Here is a 26,340-nt window from a genome sequence, read left to right as displayed (position 1 = left end):
GTTTCTTTCATATTACAATGCAAAAGTACGAAAAAAATAATCTTGCCCACATGTGCCTTTTTGCTTTGATGGAAGCTAATGCAAAACCTTGAATGGCTTTTTAATAGCATAATAATCAATGAGAAACAGTTTGGGTTTTTTCTGAGAAAAAGGGAACTGAGCATTTTTCACTGAAGACCCTCATTACTTCTGTAGTAATAAGTAGTGTAAAAATACCCGTCATGATCCAAAGACAGACTTTCAACTAAATGCTGAAAATACATATAACAACATAAATTGAATGGGACTTTGTTCTTTAGCTAATAATAGAGGGACAGATTTACATTCTTATAAAGCTACTGTGACTATCAGAATGAGATTTTTATCTTTTTTTAATTTCTATTGGTAGATAAGTTTGCAGCAATAATAATAATGCTCCTGTTTAAAATTTGCATTAACAAATGCTGCTTTTGCAACTGAATTTTTGATCTCAGTTATTGTGGTCATAATGGGCTTTAAAACTTCTGAATACGCTATATTCTAAGATTATTTGAGCGAACTAGCCTTCCCAGATGCTAAAACACTTCCTGTGGTTCTGTATAAGATTGCTAAAACTGTTGGTTACAGTTGTCTTCTTGCTTTTAGATTCAAGCGCTTCAGAAAGCGTATGATGAACTTTGCCAGAAAGAGGGGGTTACAGCCTTGCCTTATTTTTTAATCAAGTATCATGACAATTCTGTCATGGTATCTCTGCTGAAAAAGTGGGATGGTTTCTTCCAAGACCAAGGGGGAAAGGTAATGAGAATTTTACATCTTTTTATGATCTACAAATGTTTAATTTACAAATGGTTTGAAAAATGTCTATAATACTGAGCTGGGCACAATGGTTGGCCAATGAATAGACTGGGTAGATAGCTTGGAGGACCAGCAGCTTGGATTGATTTTTGTGTCGAGTTAAGTGTCTCTAGTTCTTATGCAAAAAGCCCAGTTGCATCAGATTAACGGTCAGCTTGAAAACCAAGTTCTTCATGCTCTGTCTCCCTCATTATCAAACCAGAAACAGCATAAGTTTATGAAAGAGTTAGCGTAACAATTAAAGTTTTCCAGTCACTTTACCTATACTGCTGTAATAATGCAAAACACTTCCTTTATCGTTTGTGTACTAAAAATTGGTACTCATATGTTTTATGTATTTGTTGGTTGTGGTAACAGTGATCAGGGAATACTATATGGGAGTTTTCAGCTTTAGGTTTTCAACTTTCAATGTGTGTTTTGCCACATGTACATGTTGTAAGAATGTTCAAGGTAAATGCTTTGTCATTTTGGAAGATAGATGGGTTGTGCACCAGAAGAGGCTGAGGTATTTCTTCTTGTTAAATGCAGAGATCATGCATGGCCTTTGAGCGTAAAGTGAGTACTCTCCATTGCTTTCAGTTAGGGAAGAATTACAATGGTACATGAAGCAGATGTCATCACAGCAAGAGTTGACTGGCTTGGTTGGCTTGTGTTTATGTACATTGAATTCTGTTTTGGATCATGTTGCTCAGCTGCTGAACTTCGCTAGGCCTTTCTGAATGCTTTACTGTCTTTATTTTTGGTGAACTTCAAAATTTTTTTATCTTGCATGTCACTGAAGTGTTAGGAAACAAAACTCTGAGTTATGGTGAAGAGCTAGTAAGAGCAAAAAAGACTTTTTTTTTTTAAGGAGGTCTTGTTCTGTTTTATAATACTTGGTGTTCAATAATTTTTTTGCTTTTCCAAATTTGTTTTTCTGAAATTAAGACCTAGGTCCACAGTTCTTCTTTGTAAAATAAGAATGTGAAGGTTGAGATTTTAAATGGTAGAATAACTACAATAATGGGTCACAGGTAAGAGTGTACTTAATTACATAAGGACAGTCTCAATATGAGAGAAATCTGTAATCATCTGGAATCTATTTCTTCATTAACATTCACTTTGGAGGGAATTGCCAAAATTTTAGACCTGTCAGATAAGATTTATTGCATCAATACTGCCTGTAGAGTTTGTTTGTATTTCAGTGAGCCAACTGAACTTGCTCCCCTGGAAGAAAATTATGTTTTTGCTGTTGCTGAGTTAATGTTCTGCTAGTTTATGAAATGGAATCAGCTTACTAAGGGGTCTTACGCCTGTCTGAGTCAGCAGTGCAAAGCAGCAGCAGTGTACGGCTCGGAGGAGGGACGGGGAGTGGGCCCCTGTTTCTCCTATCTGCATCCATTAGATTGGCTTAGCTGCATTTCAGACTGTTCCTAGAGACACCTCACTGATGTGGTTGAGTTGAGACCAATCACTCTTAAGTCCGTCTGTAGGCAAAGAAGCGGGAGAGAAGAGCTCTGTAGATGTGAGAGACATGGGTATCACTAGTGATGGCCAAGTTCAGATTTTCAGCATATCTAAAGGAGGCAGTGGCATCTTTCTAATCTCTGGAAGTGTTTTGGGTCTGCACTGGCTGTGAAGTAAGTTCCTAGTTTAGATGCCTCAGTTACGAGTTTGGTATTACATTGCTTGAACATGAGCCAGAATATCCGGTTCCTTTATGTAGATCCCATCTTAAAGGTTGGCTTTACAAGTGATTTTTATGCCATTTTTCCTTTGACTTGGCATCTTGCTGGTCTGTCCCCTTTCACTTTTTGATCATCCCAAAATCAATACAGAATTTTGTTTTGCGAGCAAGGCTTCAGTTGTTGAGCTACTCCCGTAATGGTGTCTTTAAGGACGGTAAGGAAGGTGCACGTACTGTAGTGAAAAGTGAATGTCCATGAAGAGGCTAAACTGAACAAATCTCAAAGCTGTGGCAAACGCTTGACTGAAATCTAGTGTGACCATGTATTAAACATTTGTAAATACATAAAACGTGTGTGTAGGCCTTCTCTGTTCAGAGGTTTTACATTAAAAATGCCAGATACCTTTTACTGTGAACTGAATATCAGTACGGATAGATGACTTCTCATTTAGAGCAATTTCATTTGCAGGTGACAGTTGGAGTTTATGATCCATGTAATTTATCCCACTATCCAGGATGGCCTCTGAGAAATTTCCTGATCCTGGCAGCCCACAAATGGTATCTATTTTATTCTTTCCCACAAAAATTATTTTTTGGTTGGTATCAAGTTAGGCATTTTTCCCCCATGGCACTTTACTTGTATCACCCACCTGAGATTTAACTTTTAACCTTGACATGACTCACCTTCAATGATTCTGATCTTGCATATTATTCTGGTTTTTACTTCTGTCAGTCACAAGTTCCTATTATTCCTAATCCTCATATGCATGCATGTACCTGGAAATACGTGCTTCAGACCCTGCCAGTACCCTTCAGCTGTTTCAAATCTTGTTTAAAGTATTCTATGATTTTATGTAATTAATTATTGCCAAGTAATAGTAGATCTAAATTTTGAAAATCCAATACTCTTAGGCTTTCTTGTAGTGTACCTTCTTGAATTTTTTGTTGGGCAGAAGTTGGGAAGACAGGACATAGTTTTAAACTGGTATTTGAAAAAAAAACATCATTTAAAGTATCTCATAAAATCGGGTTGCTGTAACAGAAATGTAAAAGTTGCATTTTCATAGTTTGGACTTTCACATTTTATTACAAAGCACACAGCAGGGAGAAGAAATGCTCATTTAGGTATGGCGTTTTCTGGGCTTCTAGCTGAACAGTAGCATAGAATGATGTGTAAGTGCCCAGAGAGCTTTACACATTCTGAGATTCAGAGGTTTTTAGGCACTAAAGTTCTAATTGTTTGATTTGAGGATTTGAATCATAAGCAGGAAAAGTGATACTATATCGAGAACTCAGAGGATCTTCCTTCTGCCATGGCAAAGTACATCATGTCACCTGATGTCTGCTCTAGTGCTTCTCTGCTTTTTATTCCTCTAAATATGCAGTTTGTCTAGCAGCATTGTATAAATGACAGAGGACAGGCTGACAGTGTCATTTCTTTAAAGCTGTTTTACAACAAACTAATCATTTTCACATACTAAGCAATTGTTTTTATTTATACCTGGTAAGAACAATAGTATTCCAGTACTAACAGAAAAAGCCTTATTCAGAATCTGCAAAAGACTAAACCTGTGTGAAATAGTGTTTAAAAGAGGTCCCTTTCCTGTTGAAGAAATTGCATGTCTCTGTCCATTTATCCCTTTTTAAATGGCAGGGGCAGCATTCTCCAGTCAGTTGAAGTGCTCTGCTTCAGAGACAGGACCATGCAAGGGGTGAGAGACATAACACACAGCATTATCTTTGAAATAAAACTTCCAGAGCGAGCCCTTGGCCCAGGTAATCCATTTAAAAAAAAAAAATTATTTTCCATTTTTTTCCTCCCTCCTCAATCACTGTGAAGATGGAAAAAATAAATTAATACTACTAAATCATTGCTTATGCTAAGTTATTTCAAATGGATTTTAAATTGTTTGAATTTCTCTTAAATGTCTATGAAGGAAATGCTTACTTGTTCAAAAAGGAAAGAAAAGAGCATATTCTCTTTTAATGTTTTTCCTCCTTAAATCGTGTTTCTAATTTAAAAAAAAAGAAAAGTCTTCCTGGTGTCATATGAAATACAAAAACCGGGTAATTAGAAATTAGTCTTTTTTTTTTCTTGTTAAATTTGTACGCAGTCCCTCTGATGCAAACTTTCTATTTCTAAAATGGTAGAAGCTTGCTACAGAGTGGAATTATTTCTTGTTAAATTTGTACGCAGTCCCTCTGATGCAAACTTTCTATTTCTAAAATGGTAGAAGCTTGCTACAGAGTGGAATTATTTCTTCTATCCCATAGTGACATAGGCAGGTGTATTTTAAGGCAATAAACTTGTAATGTAAACATAAACTCAGGCTTAATTTCTGTGTACAGGACAGTGTCACAAAATTTCTCTGCCTCATCCAAAAAGTTTGGAATGCTTTATATATCATCTTTGTGAATTGTTTGATTATTATATAATTAGGATATGTAATTCTCTACTGAATTTGCAGGTGGGGTCTAGGGAACATGAAGAGATGATTGAACTTGGCAAAATTTGCTGAGTTCTGAACATAGCAGTCTGTTTGACATTAAAGATCCAGAGGCTTGATGAGGAATGATGCCATATCTGTCCTAGGTTTGAAGCAAACTGAACAGGCAAAAGCAGCACATCGGACACCTGAGAGTAAAGCACTTCTCCAAGAAGCAGTGCTTTCAGTTGATGTAAAATGGTAAAATTTGTATAGCAACATATACTAGGTTGTTAAGATACAGATTATTTACTTGCAGGTTTAGAATTTATTTTTTTCCAACAAGGTTAAATCCAACAAAATTTCTTTTTTTCTATCCTGCGATATTAAGGCTTTCATTCTTTCTTCCTTTTTTTTTTTTTTTTTAATTTGTCAAACAGATTGTCCAAAAGCTGTTGGATGGGAGAAAAACCAAAAAGGAGGCATGGGTCCAAGGATGGTGAATCTCAGTGAATGCATGGATCCAAAAAGGTTTGTTTATTATCTTCTAAATTTCCGTAGTTTTCTCTAAATTTCTGTAGTTTTCTTTACTTGGGCTTAAGCCACAACAAGTTGAAAAGTGAAATGCAAGGACTATCTGTCTCTGTTAGGTAAGAATATACAGTAACACGTATACTGTATATACTTTGGACAGTCCTATTGGAGGTAAGTACCTTAATACAGCAGAGTGCTCTGCATGCAGAAGTGTGTGCCATTTTTGACTCTAGCTTAAGGTTTCAAATGCATTACATTTAAAACTGAGTGGAATGTAGGTCATAGTGCTACAGGCCTGTGGTTTTCATTGAATTCTATAACCTGCAGGTTGTTAAATATAATGAAAATAAGCACGGACAAAAGTTCAGCCTTTTGGACTTGTTAGGGTGTGACAGGAAAGAGCTCAGGAAACATGACCTTAGTAATTTTTATCGTTCTGCACATAATGTATGGGCAATGGATTGAAAATAGTTTAGTTACACAGCTGGCTCATCTGCATTCACTGACTACATGTGTGTTCTTGGCTTTGCAACACTGTAGGAGTGTGTTGATCTAATGATTCAGGTTAACGTATTTTAACCTATCAAGCTAAGCCATTTTTGTCTTGCAATTGTGGAAATTCAGAGTATGTTCACAGACATCAGAGAAAGCTCATCTGAGGGCTCTTGGTTGTTCAGGTAAATGTAACTTGACGTTCTTTACTTGTATGCATGCTAACTTCTGTTAATTCCCATAGAGACTGTTGGTAATATGCCAGTCTTTGCAATTGTGATCTTAAATTCTTGTTTGACAAATAATTTACTGAATACTGCAAAAGTTATGTTTATGATGTATAAGGGAATGAAACTGTCAGGAATCTGAGAACTTATACGCGTATCTGATTTGAAAACAAGAAAGGTAAAAGAATTTTAAGCAGTTGTATGAAGGGGAGTAGAGGGATAAGCATTACCATTCTGTGTGAAGCAATATACTCCTTTGGAAAGAGGAAGCAGGAGAGTGAATGAGATAGTCGTGCTCTGGATGGATTTTTTTTTTTTCTTCTGACATTTTCCTGTGCCAGGTGTTACTCTGTGGATGATTTGTGATGACCTGACTTGATGAGAATTTAAACACCCTGTGTTCTGATGAATAGAAAAATTCGACATTAGATTGAGCATGGATTTCCTACCTCATTTTCCTTCTAAAACTTCCACAAAGAACTGACTCCATTCCTTAGAGGGCCAGTGTAATATTTCATGTTGAAGACAGATGTAAATGGATGCAGCAAACCAGTTTTTTCCAATCTCCTTGCCATGCACCTTATTATTAGGTGGAAGTATGCTTGGGGGACTTTGTTTTTCATATTACCTGTATGTTGAATTGTTGAATTCTTACTCTCCTTAAAAAAAAAATAAATACTGAACTTCTTCAGTTGAAATAAAAGTAATTGCTTTGTTGGAGAAACACAAGAACATTCAGAAGGTGTTGCTGTTTATTTCATGGTACAGGTTAGCAGAATCATCAGTGGATCTTAATTTGAAATTGATGTGCTGGAGGTTGGTGCCTACTCTTGATTTGGAAAAAATTGTGTCTGCCAAGTGTCTGCTGCTAGGAGCTGGTACACTGGGTTGTAGTGTTGCAAGGACCTTGATGGTAAGTCCTGAGTTAATCTTAAAAATAATCTGCTGTTTCTCATAAATTTTATGATTTTTTTTTTTTTGAGCAGCTGCCGTGGCATGTAAGAGAAAAGTTGTATTCCTCTGTATTAATGTACACGTAATACATATTAGTTGATGTTATGAATTGCGGGGAAGAGGTAGGAGCTGTAGCCAATGGAAATAACTTGAAGTTCTGCGAATAGTAGAATAGCAGGTAGTAAGAGAACCTTAGCAGAATAATAATTTGTTTTGAATTTTCATAGAAGAAGGTTGAACAAGAAATTCTGAAACAAATTATCAAGCTAATATGATCAAATTCATAGTGAAGCGCTTGAAGTAAGTAACTGTGCTGATACTTACTTTCAGGGATGTTTACCACATCCCACTGAATTCAGTAGGGTTTTGAGGGATTACCGCTAAATGATGTATTTGGACAGACCAAATTTTCTGTTCTCTTAATTCAGTGCAAGTACAAGGTTGTTGCTGTGAATAGCTTCAAAAGCATTTTTAGCTTGATCTTTCTAGAAAAATTGGACAAAACTCCTCTTGAGTTTCTGGCATTTCTCGAAAGTATATGGCTAAGCCCATTGTACTTACTTAAATTACTTTCTTGTTTAGGGTTGGGGTGTCAGGAAGATTACGTTTGTGGACAATGCAAAGATCTCCTACTCCAACCCGGTACGACAGCCACTGTATGAGTTTGAAGACTGTCTCAGCGGTGGGAAGCCTAAAGCACTTGCAGCAGCAGACAGGCTACAGAAAATCTTCCCAGGAGTGGTAAGATCAGTATTTAAAATGTGTTAATATGTTTCTGAGAAGAGAACAAGTGACTTTAAATAACTCTTCCAAATTTTAGTAATTAAGCATTATTACGAGTGGGAAAAATACTACGCAGGTGTTACATTGGTTACTGACAAATCTATAAGCATTTTACTTCAAGTACTCCATACCTGTTAAACTTTATTGAGACAACAAATATTTGCAATAATGGAATATAATTAAGGATCATCTGAATCATCTTGTAGCTTATTGATGGTGAAGTACAATTTTTTCCTGTTTAGTATGTCCTTAAGGAACTTTTCAGTAATGGCTGCTTTTAATACTGTTTTACTGCTCCTAAATGTGAGTTTAGACACATTAGTTGTCTGTTACGGGAGCAGGTGGTCTTGAAGGCAGTGATAAATGTATTGTTGAGATTTCCTATTATGTTTTACACCCAAAATTTGCAATCTTATTTAAGCTGATTTTCTACATAAGAGGCAAATACTTAATCTTTAACTGGTTATGCTGCTGTTGAAATGAAATGACCTAATATGCTCAAGATTGCTGTAGATGGATGTTTTGCTCTAAGAATGAGCAGTAATGTAGTACGAGTAAAAGAAAAATTTTGACTTGTAAAATTGAAAGTTGATTTTTCTGTTGGTTTTGCCCAGAATAACTTAATAGCAGCAAGTATTGATTAGAAACCTGCTTTGCATAGAAGTGTCATACAGAGTATTAAGATGATGTAAGAGAACTTTCTTGTCTGCTTTTGTTTTCTTTAAGAACTAAGCAAACTGAATGAGATCTAGAAAAGGGAAGTAGTTCTTAGCAGCCTGGAGAAGATATCAACCAAAGTACTCCTCCTTTGGGGAGCCTGATGGTAACAACTTACTGTCAGAATGAAGTAGTTGAAAGGGAACAAAAGACAGGAATGAATTTTTATGTTGTTCTAAAAGCTTTATGATGAAAGGCCCACCAATGGCAGCCTTTATCCTCTTTGACTCCAGGGATGTGTGTTGTATGAACATTATTCAGTGCACATGTTCAAACACACCTATATTTACGATGCTGAAAAAAAGTAGATTAAGAAAAACCAACTTACAAATATTTGCAGTTCTCTTAGTTTCATCCTTCATTTGGGAGAAGAATTGATGGCCTATAATTTCAGAATAGACACACTCTCAGCTTGCTCTATCATGAACAAAATTTTTTTATACTCATTTGGCATGTGATATAAGTCACTCAACTGTTTATAGTTTTTGCTTTGAAATTGAAACTGTCTTAGAATTGGTAGCTATAGCTACCAGAGCTCAGCTGGCAAATGGTATCTTAACCACTTGGTGTAATAAGAATGAGTTATGTATACTTACTATGCAAATCTGTATTTAAAATGCCACTGGTCATGTTACTAGTCAATATTATTGAGAGTTATGAACAGTGGGATATAGATCTGTTATGTTGTTGATGATCAGTGTTGTGAACAAGCTTTACAGAAGATCGTTTCCAAACATTTTTAGGTTTGTTTAGTTTGACCTAAGGATTGCTCTGTGGTTTTGGTTTTTTTTATCTGTGTTGTTCCTATTATTGTCATTATTTATGAAATCAGTATTGGTACTAAGCAGTAATTCAGTGAGTATTTGAATATCAAACAGTGATCCCCAGGATGAAAAAATTCTAACATTTAATTTTCAGAACTTTCGATAAGTAAGTCAGAAGAGACTCTCTGAAAGTTCCTAGAATTTTATTTAACCTTGCTGCACTATAGTGTTCTTGTTACTTGGTGATATTCATTTAGTTATAGAAACTTTAAATAGTAGAACAAGTACAGAAAAGAAAGCATCTGTGTGGTATCACATAGAGCACCAACGTGATGCTAGCTAGAATTTGTCTTGCATGACATTGTGTCACTTTTTAAACTTGAGAAAATGAAGATAGGAATATTAAGAAAGAATGAGTAGTTTAATTAGAAGAAATAAAAGCTATTTGTGGAATCTTGAATGATACAGTTTTGCATGGAGAGATAAAGACCAAAAGTTAATGTTAGGAGCTTTCTTCTTAGAAACAAAGACCAGGCTTGAGATCTTGAGATTGTGATGAAGCTTTTTTTTTTTTTAAAAAAAAAAAAAGGTAAGTATGACCTGGAGAGAAACTTCCAGTAATAAGAGGGAACCAGTAACAATGCTTTAGTGAGCCTGTTATCAATAGGTGTTAGGACGTGTCGTATACATAGGAAAAAACCAATTTTCCTGTTCAGTAATAGCATATACAATGTGCAACCCATACTGTAAGTAAGGAATTTTTCCTGTACCATATGCCTCAAATGTTCTGCATCTACCCCATCAGTGTTATGCATTCTGTCTTGTTTCCTCGTGCCATGGATGGGTCGCTGATCAGCCTTCAGTGGGACTCAAACCTAGTTTCATAGCTTTGTGGCACAAAGGAGGAGAAAGCAGTTGCACAGATCCCGTGTAACCTTATGATAGAATGTTTCTAATATATTTTTCAGTCAAACTCATTTTGCAGTAGAATTCGTGGAGAAGTGGTATCATGTTTGACCATGAGTAAATACACAGAGAAACAACATGCTAGCATTAACAAGAATTAACAGGGCTTAACAGAAAAAACTTTGCTTCAAACAGTTAATATTGTGCTGACAGCATGTAAGCATGGTGAGGTTTAAGCAGCAGGCCAAGCACATGGACAAACAATAAGTCTTTAATTAGCCTGGATATAGTCTTGGTGCTTTGGGACAATTTGGACAGTGAAGCTACTGTAGCTGCAGTTTTTTATAACCCAGCTGATTTTGCTAGACTTCTCAAAATAGAGCTGCATGTGTTACTGCAGACTGCACTGTTGCTTGTTACCAAAACCCATATTTATCAGTATAAATGTCTTTGAATAAGAAGATTAGTTGTCCTGGATTTTGAACCTGCTCGTTTCTCTCATACTGAAGGAGTAGCCAAAGCTGTCTCTCGCTGTTTGGAAACCCACACAGTCCTTTCAAGCCTGTGGGACTCCAGGCAGTAATGCTGGTTCTGAAGGCATTTCTGAAAATTTGGTTTTACATTTTTCTGTGCAATTCACTTGCAGTCTAATTTACTTTCTTTGATTTCAATGAGAGTAATATTTTGCACACAAAATGCAGTTTCTCCTGGTTGACTTTGAAATGCTTGACTGCTCTATGTGAATTATTTTTTATTTTTTTAATTTTACATCCTTTCTAGTTGGAAGAGTAACCGCTTCGTCATTGCAAATGAAACAAGAAGGAATGCTTTGGCAAGGAGCTTTGATTTGTTTCATTCCACTTCTAAGATTATCATTAATTGTAGCTTAGAGTTTTATAATAAAAAAGAAGGGAGGACTCGGAAATAGCAGAATTTACGGATTCACAGCCTTTCATTACAAGTAGGTAACGCACAGAGTCATTCATATAGCTGCTGTGGAATTTAACTTTATTTACTCTTTTATACAACCATTTCCTGAAGTATTCAGGCATGGAACTCCCAGTGTATTCAGCATTTTATCATCCTTTGTACTATACTGCATGGTGGGCCACTTTATGTAGGTATTTCCAATAGAACAATTTAATGACGACAGCATCACATTTCTTATTTTTCTGTGTACCTACCCACGGCACACTTCTGTTCAGGTTTAATATATTGAGCACAGATACCTTCTAAATGATCTTGAGCCATGGATTAACAAAAATGCAGAAAGTTAATAGAAATGTGAATAAAAATGAGAGAGAAGGCTATGGTAGCACCACAGATTGCAATATTTTGATGTCTGTTTGCTTTTAAAAAAACAAAACAAAAGCACTGGAGCCTCAAGCACAGCTTTGGTCAGCTGTCAATCAAAGCATTGAAAAGTGCATTAACTTTTGTGATTTTGCATATGTCAATATACAGTCCCTTCTTTTTTTAAGTTTGTGATTCTAATACTTTATGGGACAGTGACTAAAAATTATTTTGTTTTGGATAATTTGGAGGCATTTTAAATCTTTTGTAAGTACAAAGCTTCTGGTCTTAAAATCTAAGACTTTTGGGAGCAGTCCAGCAAAATTCTTTTTGTCATGTAGAGACTCCCTGAGATTTTGGAATTCTGTGGAATGAACAAGATCTGTCTTTGGGGATATATGCACGTTTACTCCTCCTTCAAATAATACGCATGTGCCACTGCAAGGTACCCTTTTAGCTCTTTTTGCCAGTGTTTGGCTGCAAAAGTGTACCTCAGCCACTTTTGTTAGTGACTGGTGTCTTTTTTTCAAGGGACAGTTATTCAAATAAAATTGAAGCTATTGAAGCTGCTAGACTTGTATGTATTCCTACAGCTACAGTCACTGGATAGAGTGTTTTTCTGAATTCTGGTAAGATTTTAGTATTTTACAAAGCTTGTTACCATATTTCCTTGCAGCTAGTGTCCAACTTACTTGTTTACTTGTTTGTTTTATTTTTTTGAACAAAAATTGACCTCCTAAGTAACCAACAGTGTCAGTTATACTTATCTAATAAATCAGCACTTGCATGCAGTACAGGGGCTTGATGAGTTATCCATAAATACATTACTCATATACAGCATGGATTAAGTTTTGAGTTCCTGCCACAGCTTTTTGCAGGAGATAATAACAGTGGAAGTAAAACCTCCTCCAGTAATTGTGCAATGCCTGTGCTGGTGGGGCAGAACCCAGGCTGTCCTCACTGGGACGCAGTGGAGCTGCCCTGTTAACAGCATACTAGATGACTGTGGACTCTGCATTTTGCCCCTTGGAGGTAGCGAGGAGGCAGGGAGGAAGAAGTTGGGGGGGGGTGTGTGAAAAGAAGGTGCATCCTTTGGTATGGTTGACGCAGATATTACCCAAATTCTTTCCCCAAGCTGCTATATGTATCTATTTCTTTTTCTCTTCAGGGATATTTATGATGTACAGAATGTATACTTCACCCTTTTGGTTATTTGGCTCACCTGGCTTTATGAGTTGTGCATGTAATTGGTCTCTACAAAAGCATGTTCCACCAACGTTCCTTTCCTCTCTTCCCATGTAATTTATGTTTGGTTCATCTAGCTTTTAAATTTTGGCTTTTAAATTGTTAGTTGCTTACAGCACAGTCACAGCAAGGAGGCTTTGGCAAGGCCTATGCTTCTGTAACATATATGAAGGTTCCGTTATTCTCTTATAGCAGATGGCTGGCAGATTGTGTTAACATATTTCCAAATGAATGAGTTAATTGTTGGCATTGTATATGCTTTGTATATGCTTATTTGGCTCTTTAGCCATTTTCTGCTCAATATGCATTGGCCAAATATGGAGTTGGAAGAGGCATATGTTTCTGCAATAAGAACTAGCTCTTTCAGCATCTGTATAGTGCAAGAAGCCTCCAGACATCCAAGTGCTGGAGTAACAAGTCTCAGAAGTGATTTTCTTCTATATCAAGTTCACATATGGCTGGTCGAATTACATGAAATTCATTTGAGACTAGTGTTCTTCTCATAAAGAATTTAAAACAAAGAGGAGAATGTGTGATACTTTGCATCTGTCTTACTGTAATTGAGTCAGTATTCAATATCAGAAATACAAACTACATCCCGTTAACATTGTGTGTGAAGTGGCTGCGAATATAATCCAGGACAAAGATTTTATCTAAGTTTAACAGCATGATCATAATCATATGTAAAGATCTGTCTGCTTGCTTTTGTAGTGATATTTGTTACCTCTGGGATTAGGAGCAGTTCAGCTATCTTCTTGTCGTGATTTGCCAGACCTAATAAGACCTTCTGAGAGGCTGGGCTTGTTAGTTCAGGCACAGAGCCACCTGAACATGGTTGGTCGGTTCTCATGACCCAAACTAGTGCGTTCGCATGGAGTTGCTCTGTTCTGCTTAAATATAGCAGCTGAGACTGCCATTCCCTCAGAAACTTCAGTGCTGTGCTTTAGTGCACAGCACTGATACACAGAGATGTAAAGACTAAAGTTGCCATTCTGCCAAACAGTAATTGAATTTGTACTCTACAATTTTGCATTGAACTTAATAATCTGTTCAGTCACAAGGTTATCTTTTTAATATGGTGTTTTCTGTCTGTCTCCATCTAGAGTTCAGAAGGCTATAACATGAGCATCCCTATGCCAGGCCACCCAGTGAATTTTTCTGAAGTAACAATGGCACAGGCTCGGAAGGATGTGGCTAAACTTGAAGAGCTTGTTGATGCTCATGATGTTGTTTTCCTACTAATGGACACTAGAGAGAGTCGATGGCTTCCTGCTGTCATTGCAGCCAGCAAGAGGAAGGTATTGTACCATACCTGGCTAATATCCTTGTCACTGTATTTCAGCTCTTGAATATCAGCCAGCTATGCATATCTAAAAGAATGTTATGGGAAATTGAAGTATTTGACCAATCTTTTGTGATTGTGCAGAATTTTTTTCTTGTTTTCTGTAGCCTCAAAGATTCTGTATAAGACAAAAAGAGAATGTTGAAAAGAGGAAGTAGAAACTTGTGTCACAGAATGATATAGGTTGAAGGAGACCTCTGGAGGTGATCTGGTCCAACTCCCTGTTCAAAATAAGGCAGCATGTTGCTCAGGGTCTTGTCTAGTCAGTATCTTTTGAGCATCTCCAAGGCTACATATTTCATAGTAATACTAAGAGAAGTAATTTCATAGTAAGAGAATTGTTAGGAGGACTAACGACATTACAGTAATGATTGACTGATAGGGGATATGAATCGTAGAAACTTGTCTGAAACTGTGTTTTCAAAATAATTTGAAAAGTGAAAAATTCAAAGGTGAATTCTGAATTTAAAAAGAATGCCAGCACTTTTTGGTCAAAAGATAACTTTGAGTTTTTCTCATTGCCTTATTGGAAAACATACGGTTGTGTTGAGCCAGTGCATCCAAACTGCCCCTGACACTTATTCAGGTAGTGTTGAATGCTTCAGCTATTTCTGTAGCCTGAAAGTAATAGCCTTATGTTACAGGCAAAGAAAAATTAAGGAAGAGGGCTGCAGTACATGAAATTATGATTCTGAATTCTTATATTAAAAAAAAAAAATAGTATCTGAAGCTTTATAGATTATACTCTGTATACAAGATCAGTGAGACTGTATGCATAAATGCTTATGTAGTCAAAATGTTAAAACATCTTTTGTGGTCAGTATACAGATCTGGTCAGATGATACAGATTGAGAAATAAAACAAGCTTAACAAAATTTTTCCAGGAGAGTCACAAAAGCATATGGGGAGAAGATTTTGAGCCTTTTTTTCCTGTTCTACAAATCTTACTGAGGATTAGATATGAATGATAGAGCCTTTACTTCTGTGTGAATTTTGTTCTTGAAGACAGGGTGGCATCCAAACTTTTCTTATGAAAGAACATTCTAAATCATACAGGATTCTGGAAGCAGCAGCTTTCTGTAAATTAATGCAGTGTTGAAAATATGGTTTTGCTGAAGAATCCTACTAACTTGTCCTGAACGCTTACTTCCCTTGCTATCATGATGTAGACCTTAGTAAAACAGTCTCAGGTAATCTTGATATTTCTTAATTCATTTAAGAATTGTGCAGTTTCTTGTTTGCTCAGTTAAAATAGCACAAAATCAGAAAATGCAAGTATTAAGCTTTTAACATGTCAGCTTAACCACAGTGCACATCCTGTGTATTTTGTGGCATAAATATAGTGATGTCCATAGCAATTTATCAAGTTGTGAACTCAACACAAGAGAGTAAAAGAAAACATACGTGAGACACAGCTGAGTCAATGTTGTTATTCGATCTTTGATTTTTGTATTTCCTGACTTCTGTGATTTTTCAGCTATGACAGCTCTAGTTTCCTAATAGTTGTTAGTTGTGTGCGGTTTCTTTTGTTTGCGTTTATATTTATTTCAAAAAAACTGGACAGTAGAAAGGAGAGGGAATGCAGATTTGTGGTATTTGCAAAGTAGTTTTATCTTATAAATTCCAAGTATATTCTCCTTTCTCCTGAAGTTTACGTTCATCTGAACTTAACTAAATTTCCTCTGCACCTGCTTTGCAAGCAGGTTTTTTCTAGATCAAACAGTTCTCTCATTTTTTTTTAAGACAAGGTCTTAAATTATTTTAGTTTCTTTCATTTTTAGTTTCTTTCATTTTTTTTTTCTATTTTAAATAGATTTCTGATCCTGAGCAATAGGCTTGTATGTCTTTGTAGCTCAAATGAACTTCCCTTTACCAGTGAACTACACTGCCAGTGAAAAGATCAGTGTGGACTTCAGGTGTAACTGAGTGTATGTAACTTGATAACTTAATCAGTTCCTTCATAATCCTACTGTCTTTTCTGCAGTTTGCACCTATGGTCTTTCAGCAATCTTACATCTGTTTAAAAACAGCACAGTAAGTTTGCAAAGCTGGGTATTGAAACTGGAAAGTGCCAGCCTACTATTCCGTATGTATGATGGTTAGTACTTGCAATATGTGCAGTTTTATATGCAGCCCCCCTGCCTGGTTCAGGCAGTATAGTGTTGTTTTAATGATCTCCGAAACTTTTCCCCCCACGTTTGCTTAGCTAGCAGTCTGCCACTCTATTTACCTTACAGTGTTCAAATTTATACTTTGAGGACAAATTTTTTCATTTCTTTTTGCCATGGAATATCAGAGAAAGGACACAGTGTGTCTGACTGTTACTTGGTTTTCATAAGATCACTTTGATGTGAAGAGATGGAATTCTCTGTCACTGAATAAGCACAATGAGAGCTCTACTTCAAATGTGAATTTGTGTGACAACTGCAATTCTGAAGTACTGCTGCAGTTTGGACCCCAAGGTCTCAAAACAGGCACACAGAAAATGAAGTGATTGATAATCTGTTTAAAGTTCCCTGTAAGGGGTAGAAATAGGACTTGATTTCTCCATGTAATCATTCAGTTGCCTTGATGATCTTCGATCTTCCTGCAGTCCTTCCTCCCAAAACAAGTATCTTGGACAAACACAGAACTCAAATGTTAAATCCCTGTGTCAGACGTTAAATCCCTGTTCCCGCTGAGCACTGGAACTTTTAAAATTTTGCTAGGTTTTTTTTTAAACACCTGCCAAAAGATACACTTTTCCATAGTCTCTTTATCAAAAACAGATCATTTTTTTTTCTTGTTTTGATTCAGGGTCAATCAGTTAGATTGAAATAGTTGCTGGACAGTAAACTGAAGAGAGAGAAACAGTTCATTGCAGTGGGAGGTGTTTAGCAATATTATTAATATCTGATAATACCAGCCATGCCATGTTATTCATATTTTGAAAACGGAATACCATCTTCAGGTTATACAGGTAGATGTAGTGAAAAGCTGCAGTCTTTTAATTGTTTGCTGTAGACCTGGCTGTGCTACCACAGATTCAACAGCATCGTTCTACTTCAGGACTGAGGAAAGAATAAACTACAACAAGGTTGAAAGTGAATATCCAGAAATTATTTGAAATACTGAGAATGGTAATGAAACTCACAAGCTTACTAGTTAAGATAGCTAATTCTCGACAGCTTCTCTCAAAGTCCCTCTTTTAAATAATTCCTGGCTGTAAGAACGAAAAGTAACAAACTGCTGTACTAGAATTTCTATCTAAAATACCTGCATATGAAGCAGTATAGTATCTTCCTTTATGTTTTACTGGCTACAGTCATTGTTGTACAATTGTTTTTGCTTTTTGCTGTATCTAAATCATTGCCTGTAAGTGTAGTAAAATCTGCTAGTTAAAGTATTGTTTTTATGATATTTTGGTCATAACATATATAGCTTCAGATTACTCCAAGCACTTGTCACAAACTGAAGAGAAACGGGAAAATGATGACAGTGTAATTGTGTACCACAGCTGCTTGTGCTCCCCATGTGACTAAACAGATGCATATGAAGACCATAAGTAATCATTAATTGCTTTCCTCACTGAGCAGAAATTTTTTTGGATAACAGACTCGTGTTGCATTGCTTTGTCACATAGGAGTGTTTAATGAGTTCTATTTCAGACCACAGCGAACTGAAAAGACTACATATAGAATTTCAAATGACATGAAAACTTGTTATTGATAGCCACTGTTGTACTTAAAAGGCACTTGGAATGCTTTAGCGCTTAGAGAATATGAATATACAGAATATGCAGCAAACTTGAAAATAAATTCTGAGCTGGAACCAAAATAAGTTTTTCCAAAAACGATACTAATCATTGTATGACTGTTGGACCAAATTTGGATATACGGATGTTAATTCCTATTAGTGCATAGCAGCGTCAGTAACTGTAGTGAGACATTGCATGTTAGTTGGTGTGAACCTAGCTTCAGATGTAACCTAGCACAACACATTTATGGAGTTCCTATTCCTTTTTTTTTTCTTTTTTTTGTGTCAGCAAGTGTGCATAGGTTTGTGTAACAAATAGAGGGAGTCGTTAATTTGTATCAAATTGCCCTGAAAGACACAGGAAAAGGTGATGGTTTGTGGATTTCTGAAACAGACTTTTGTTTTGCTTTTTCTAAATGCTTGACAACTGGAATTTTGCACCTATCAGAAAATCTGTTGTTTATGGCTAGGGTGATAGATATGCAACTAGGTTGTTAGTCCATTACAGCATGGGAGTGTTTTTTGAAATCTACAGTATATAAAATTTTGAGGCCTTTTTGCCCCCTCCCCTTTTGGGTCACTTAAAATCTGTTGTTCTCTCCTTATTGTTCACAGTTGGTCATCAATGCTGCTTTGGGATTTGACACATTTGTTGTTATGAGACATGGACTAAAGAAACCAAAACAGCAAGAATCTGGTGATTCATGTTTCAACAATGCCTCCGGTTCTTCTGATCTTTTGGGATCATCACTCTTTTCAAATATCCCTGGCTATAAACTGGGTTGCTACTTCTGCAATGATGTTGTGGCACCAGGGGATGTAAGTAGAACCTTATGCAAATGGTGATTATATATCTCTTTTGTTGTGACTTGAATTTTTATTTCCTTTAAATGTTGTTTCATAAAGGGATTTGTTTTATGTTGATGTACCCAGGATTAAGAAATAGCTCATCTTTTATTCGGAAGATCAAAGAAATTAATTGCACAGAACTAAAGATGTTTTGTGTAGTCGGGCAGCTAGTTACTTTTGAGTTACTTTTTTCTTTCCTTTAGAATTGTCTATCTTTGTAGTCCACCAGGGATCGGACATTGGATCAGCAGTGCACGGTCAGTCGACCTGGATTAGCCATGATAGCTGGAGCTCTTGCAGTGGAATTAATGGTTTCTGTTTTACAACATCCAGAAGGGTGAGTCATTTCTGAGACAAGGATTGGTGTTCAAAAGGTGTTCTCTGAGAAACAAGATTTCTTTAATATAATCTTTTGGGAGAAGGAGGAAGAAGTACACATTAAGTAGGACAATTTCGGAAGGTGTAATGTTGCCTGTAAATTAATGTAATGTGTAGGTAATATCTGCTATTTTACTGTAATTTAACAGTTTTTGAGAGAGAACTGATTCATCAAATCTTAAGTTTTTATCTTGGAAGTTGGGAGTTTTCTCTCTTTCTGAGTTTAAAAGTAGAAAAGTACTGAGAATATTTCAAAAGAAGAAAGTATTTCTGTTAGTGGATCTTGGCATTCGTTTGCTCAGGAGAGTGTTTGAGTGTAATGAGGAAGCTATCATAACTACTTTTGTCACATGAAGGGCTTCCAGATAAGCCAGATATTGCAAAATCTTAATTAAAATTAAGTGGCTTTGATACAGAAATTACTCTGAAATTCTGTAACCTGAAATTTAGGCTTGTTTTCTGTCTTTAAAGTCTGTGAAAGAAAAAGTGAGTTAGGAGTTGGACATGAGTATGTTACAAGTCTCTAAGGCTGATTCTGAAAACGGGTTTTTGTATTCCCATGCTGAATCTTAGTTACTATGAAGCAGATTTTCCAGATAGGTTCCTTTCCAGATTTTGAACTGTAAGCTGTAACAAAATGTCTTGAAGCTTGCTGGAAATTTTGACTCTTCAGTATGTTGTCTTGTTCTAATTTTCCTTCTTGGATTTTTGGCAGTGGTTATGCTGTGGCCAGCAGTAGTGATGATAGAATGAATGAACCACCTACTTCTCTTGGACTTGTTCCTCATCAGGTAAATAATTTGCAAGTAAATGCTTTTGTTTAAAAGCTGGGAACTGATATAAGGCAAGCATCACAGACAACAAAAACATACTCTGTGCTGATTCCATTCCCTGAAGGACTGAGTCTCTGTGTTTGTTTAAAAAGAAATATATTTAAAAAAAAAAAATAAATCCATCACACAGGCCAAGGTAGTTGTGTTCCTGGCATTGTGTTTGTCCTACTTGTAGTCACACGATTCCTGCTACTTACTTAGCAGGAATTTATTTGGAGCAGGCAGTACGTGAATAAGGCAACCTCTCGCTTTTCTGTTCCCCATCAGAGCTGACAATATGAGCATCTCAAAGTTACTTTTGTTCACGTTTTAAATCCCCTATGAGTTTGAAAAAAAAAAAAAATTTCAAATCCAGCCAACTCACAATTGTTATAGTTCTCCAAAATATTCATATATTTATTGTGCAATGCATGAGTCTTTATTCTTCTACTCAACCCAAACTCTAGTTACAAATGTGTGAAGGATACCATTTTTCAGATTGCTGGACAGGCTTGTCTGTCTTTGTTATATTGATACAGTCCTTCAAAAAACTGCCTGCTGATCTTAACCCTGTAAGCATAGAATCATATAGGTTGGAAAAGACCATTGAGATCATCGAGTCCAACCGTAAACCTAACAGTGCCAAGTCCACCACTAAACCATGTCCCTAAGTGCCACATCTACGCATCTTTTAAATACCTCCAGGGATGGTGACTCAACAACCACCTCCCTGGGCAGCCTGTTCCAATGTCTGACCACCCTTTCAGTGAAGAAGTTTTTCCTAATATCCAATCTAAACCTCCCCTGGTGCAACTTGAGGCCATTTCCTCTCATCCTATCACTTATTACCTGTGAGAAGAGACCAGCCCCCACCTTGCTGCAACCTCCTTGGGATTGAACATATTCTGTGCCTCTTTCTTTATGTTGCTTATCTGAGTGACTCTGTTTGGGTGCTTCCATTGTATAAATAAATAATTTATTTGTTTCTAAGTGGTATTTTAGATTCTATTGATACTTATATTTTTTTTTTGCACTAAGAATGAATCTTGATTCAGAAAAAGATAAAGCTACTAGTATGCTTTCTTTGCAACAACCAGGTGAGCACAGGGTCTGGTCTATATAAAATTAGACTAATTTTGGTTATAATTTTATGTAGTAACCCATGTTTACACATGGGTCATTTTATGTATTGGGGTCCCCCTGGGTTCTCCCTCTCCAGTAATTCTGGAGTCTCTCCAGTTCTCTCTCAGGAGTCTCTCTCCCATACCCCTGAAGTTTTTCTGCCTGTTACTGTGGACACTGTCAGCTGCAGGATTGGTAGGGAATATCCAGTTCTCAATTGGCTTGTTCAGATACCCTCAGTATGAGGCTTTTGTCCTTGCTGGCGCTCATAATCTGCTCCTCTGGAAGGTTCTCAACAGCTTTGGCACTAATTGATAAGTTTGGAACTTTCACAATGACTGACAGGTTGTTTACAGTCAGTGTACTTTATTATAACGAAGTTACTCCCTTATCCTATAGGGGTTATCTGTAGTTAATATGCCAATGCTGTTGTCAGCCGGGCTCACCCTGTGCCAGCTGCTGCAGTTGATTTATCTGAATGTTTCCTGTGATCATATGGGTTAATAATATGAAAGAGATTTTACTTATGCTAGGTCAGTTTGTTTTTAAAAATAACTTCAGTAATTTTGACGGTTGAATCTTTGTAAGTCTTATACATATACAGTGACTTTGTTTCAAAATGGTGACTATGCTCCAGACCTCTAGAAAACAGATCTGTAATTTGAACTTTCTCTTAACATCTACAAAGGGATAGTGAAGAAGTGATCCCCACCCCCCGCAACAAAATCTAGAAATACTGCGTTATGTAGTAATATTTTTTTAGACTATTTCCCAGTAAACTTTAGAAAGTTTACTGTTACTACTGGAAAAATAATGATCTCACAGTTCATATATTTCCTGATGATGAGAATGTTATCAGACAGGACTGACTGGACAGTTTTGTTTTATACCCATATATGATTTTATTTGCGTTATTTTTCTGGTTTGGGCTATGCATGGAGATATGATCCATATCAGTGCTATCTCTGTTATCAGAAACAATGGTCTGGAATTTTAAAATTACGTATCTGTAGTATCATATTAACAACATAGTTTAGGAATGCATGACAGTTAAGTTTTTAAATTATATGTTATAAAGATGGGAAAAAATAAATGTGTCTAACTGGTTATACCATGACTTTTTATTTCTGATTGAACTTTGCAATCAGAAAAGTCAAACTCCAGGTGGTGCTGTGCCTCTATTTATGTTTAAATAGTGTTGCATTTAGATAGTTGTGCATTATTTCTATATAGAAAAACAGTAACGTATATTAAGTATAAATTTACTACAGGTGTTATTGAGGGTCACTGTGGTAGAACAGTATTACCCGAGTTATAGCTGTTCTTTATCTTTTTATTGAATGCATGTGTCCAGTTCATGTGGAATTTTGGAAATATTTTTTGTAATTATAAAACAGTATTTTTTTTTCATCTTCCAGATCCGTGGATTTTTATCAAGATTTGATAATGTTCTTCCAGTCAGCCTGGCATTTGATAAGTGCACAGCCTGTTCAACCAAAGTAAGTTTCAGTTTGTCTGTACTTTATTTATATGTACAGAATGGTCTTCCTCTAGGTCAGTCTTGGGGTGCCGAGGACTGCTATGTATTTGACATCTTCTCTTACTTCCTTAGGGCTTGCAATCTGCGTTCTCCCTTCAGCTAAAATTCTGCCCTCATACCTGTCTTTTTTAGCTGTTTTCCAAATTTCTTTGGCATCACCTATTAACATGCTATCTCTACATAAACATTCTAGTCATAGCTAAAGAAACCAAGCAGAGATTAGGGCCAACACATTTCTGAAAAGTTTATCGCGTCAATCCTATCATAATTTTTAGCTTTGTAGGAAGGAATAGAATTGGTATTGTTTTTAGTTGTTTAAGAAATCATTTCTGATTTCCAATGAATAAATCTATCTTTTTAGCTTTCTTGAACTTAGTACATTACAAATAATGTAAAGTTCTCAAAATTTCTGTTTTATGATACGAAACAAATATATAAAGAACACTTAAGGAAAAAAAATTACTTCCATAACCTTTCTTTATTGAAAAGACTGCTTCATTTTGGTGCTGGTGTTGACAGTCCTGAGTCACCTAATGGATTTACAGCTGTTGCTTGGATCTGAGCTGTGTCTTGCCAGAACACTAGGGCAGCCCACTAATGTGTCTGTGTGAGGCCTCCTCTTCAGTCTTGGATTGTTTTCCTGTACTGTGGCCTTGAAAAGTTTTTTCTGGCAAGTTTTCTATGGCCATGTAGTGCAAGTTCAAGAAGTTTTGACTGGGATATCTCAATATGAAGATTCAGAGGTTTTGACTCATGATTTGGCCTGCTTGGGAGTGCCATTAATTTAGTTCACTTTTATGTACCTTGAGACTTACTGCAAGAAGTTCTTTCTGTTCTTCTCACTGCACTTTTCCTTCTTTCAAACAGCTATCAAACACTCTTGAGGCACTATCATTTTTTTGAGGATTTGCACAATTTCTTTTTCTACAGTATTCTTGTTATTTCTCTAGGCTATCTGGGCACATTTAACAAGTTTTGAAGGACTATTAATGTCCATTTTCTCCTCAAAAGTTGAAGTGCTAATCTTAAAACTGCTGTTATTTTTAGAAACACATATCTACCCTCTTGAATAGCTGAAAGCTCAGCAGTAGCTAAATGTGATTATTTTCTCATCTTTTCCAGAAGTATGGTTTGCAGAAATTATATGTTTGTTACCTAAAGTAATTTGTTTCAAAAAAATACTTACATGTAAGAAAAAAAGAAAAACTTTGTGATGGTGGAGCCTGAGAAGTTAAACTGTTAGAATAAGCTTTTTTCTTTTTTTTTTTCTTTTTATCTCTGATCCAGGACATATTGATATATAAAAACAATAAAAACATACATCGATGTAGATAAATTAAATGCAGGTATCAATTTTTTGTTAGCAAATCATTTCCTCTTGGAGATCATTTTAAGAGCGCCCTGTTTTACATAAACAGACTTGATGATTTAATAAAAACTGACTTGGATTTTAGCAGCTGTGCTATTCCCAGAGAGATCACTTTTCATGTGGTTTGGGTATTAAATTACTTCTGTGCTGAAAAGGTTGCTTCATTGGCGCACGTATTTCCTTACAGTAGAAACACAGCGTTTGTTTACTTTGCTAACTTTCTGTTTATTAGCATAAGAGTATGTCACCCTGTATTATCTGGAAATCTGATGCTAATACTTTGAAATGACAAATCCAATTACAATTTAATTGTAATCTGTATGGTGGTTTTGGGGTTTTTTAATGCAGCGATTTAGCATAATTTCATCCTGATCTATGTCAGATTTACTATAGATTCAACCTTTTAGCACAGGAGAGAAGTGGCTTTTCTGATATAATTGGATTTGCTGGTACCTTATTAATTTTTTTCTTTCTTATGTCCGCATTCACTTTCTTGAGCTCTTATCACTTTGTAACTCTTAAAACATAAACCTAATGAATTAGGAATTTTAAAAAAAAATTCCAGTGCATTCTTAAGCCATCCAGTACAGCTGGATGACTTAGGAGAAGCTGCTAATGATCTGCATGTTTAAAGATTAGATTCCATTTCATTTTGACTCACAGTCATGACTTCATTTCTCTGTTTTTGAAGCCGAAGAGCCCAGACGTCCAAGCAGCCAGCTATTTCTTACCCAGAATTGTCCTAAACAGGCTGCATGCCAGAGAAGCTTCCCGCAGGCAATTGTTCAGGAATTTTGGGATGGTTGCAGCAGGAAACCAATCTATTTTTATTCTGGGCCAAATTTTCCTTGTATGATTTCCCCCTCTGTCTTATTCTGGTTCTGCACAAGCATGTGCTAGAATGGAAAGTATCCTCTTTCAGAGTTAACGGTGTTGCACTGCCAGTTGAGTAGTAGGTCTGAGGAGCAGTGTAAGCTCTTCTGATGCACTTCCTCTTCCATGTCAAACTTGTTCTGTTACTGAGAAGGGAGAGTCCAAAGTATTTAGTATATATATGTGTATATAGGTAAAAAAAAAAATTTAGTATAAATATTTATTTATAATAACTGCTTTACTTACAGAATGAGAAGGTTAAGCTTATTACTTACTGTGCTAATTAAGCTGCCTGTTTATCCTCTTGGGAGCAAAATGATGTTATTTTCCCATAATATTATGGTGAGAAGCATTACAATCTTGTAGAAAAGCAGAGTGGCCCTGATCCTGTACTACCTGATCCTTGCAGGCTACTGGCTAAAGCCTTGAAACATGAATGTTAAAATAGATCTCTTTCTTAATGCAAAACTGCCTGTGTTTATACTTTAATGACAGTAATGAGAATTTTCCTGTTACTGCTCCTCTCCTTCTTGTGTGTCGTGGGATGAACCAGGAGACCTCATAGATTCAGAGTTTAATGTCAGAAAAGATTATTACTGCTAACCAACTTGGATATATAGATGTCCCCTCCGTTTTTACATATAGCTCACAGATCTTATTTCCTCCAGAGTTTAAATGTGTTGTTGATGTGCTAGAAAGCTAGCTTATTTTCCTTAAAAATATTTCTCTTCTTCCCCTTCTAAAATTGTTCTGACGTGTAATTATCTCCACTATCAAATTAAAAAAAAGTAGCATAAAGATCTCTACTAATTTTCAAGTTGTTTTTCAACTTTCTATTCAGTATGAAAAATTGAGCTTCTTAAGTCATAGTTTTTTAACCACTGAGTAATTTTACTGACTTACCTTTAAATGTTTTTTGATTTCATTGCATTTCATGAAAGGGTAGACACCAGGATCAGGGATGGTATTCTAGGCACTATGTTACAATTTCTGTTTTCAGTCAAGATATTTCCCTACCCTTGCAGATGTTTCCCCTTTTTAACATCCCAGGAATACATTAAATGCTTTTGCTGTGACATTTACTAAGTGCCTGTGTTGTGTAAGTTATTTATGAGTGTTTCAGTTTTGAAATGTATCATCGTGTAGACATAACAATGCTTTTATTGCTCTCATCTGCTAACTGCTTTGCGTGCATCTTTATTTTAAATGGTTCCTATCAGTTATGACACTAACCTGCACTATTCAGTAACTTACTGATTTTTTTTTCAGTTGAGATAATTTTGATTTTGATTCTAGTAAGACCCTTCATATTTGCCCTAGCTGCATTGAGAAAAGACTTTCATATTTGATTTCTCCCGGTAATAGCATATTATAAGATCTGTCAGGGAAATTGTTTTTAATCTTTTTATATTATACGCTTCTCAATTCAAGTATTGTGTTGATGTTAAGTAGAGATGTATAAGTCATGGGGGAGAAAAA

The 26,340-nt window shown here is 36.1% G+C and overlaps 1 protein-coding gene across 1 annotated transcript in view; it reads left to right on the top strand.

Moving 5' to 3' along the window:
- Nucleotides 1-26,340, top strand: part of ATG7 (autophagy related 7) — a 106,321-nt gene that overhangs the window by 5,471 nt on the left and 74,510 nt on the right. Inside the window, exons 6-16 of the mRNA XM_059823203.1 lie at nucleotides 625-774; nucleotides 2,970-3,058; nucleotides 4,155-4,276; nucleotides 5,367-5,457; nucleotides 6,948-7,092; nucleotides 7,716-7,874; nucleotides 13,945-14,139; nucleotides 18,534-18,737; nucleotides 18,989-19,104; nucleotides 19,861-19,936; nucleotides 22,498-22,578. Of these exons, the coding sequence (XP_059679186.1) occupies nucleotides 625-774; nucleotides 2,970-3,058; nucleotides 4,155-4,276; nucleotides 5,367-5,457; nucleotides 6,948-7,092; nucleotides 7,716-7,874; nucleotides 13,945-14,139; nucleotides 18,534-18,737; nucleotides 18,989-19,104; nucleotides 19,861-19,936; nucleotides 22,498-22,578 (1,428 nt within the window). The remainder of the gene's footprint in view (nucleotides 1-624; nucleotides 775-2,969; nucleotides 3,059-4,154; nucleotides 4,277-5,366; nucleotides 5,458-6,947; nucleotides 7,093-7,715; nucleotides 7,875-13,944; nucleotides 14,140-18,533; nucleotides 18,738-18,988; nucleotides 19,105-19,860; nucleotides 19,937-22,497; nucleotides 22,579-26,340) is intronic.

Source organism: Gavia stellata, chromosome 12 (genome assembly GCF_030936135.1).
Source record: "Gavia stellata isolate bGavSte3 chromosome 12, bGavSte3.hap2, whole genome shotgun sequence".
NCBI classification, from domain to species: Eukaryota; Metazoa; Chordata; class Aves; order Gaviiformes; family Gaviidae; genus Gavia; species Gavia stellata.
The sequence above is the reverse complement of the archived record's forward strand: the minus strand, read 5'-3'. Positions and strand labels throughout refer to the sequence as shown.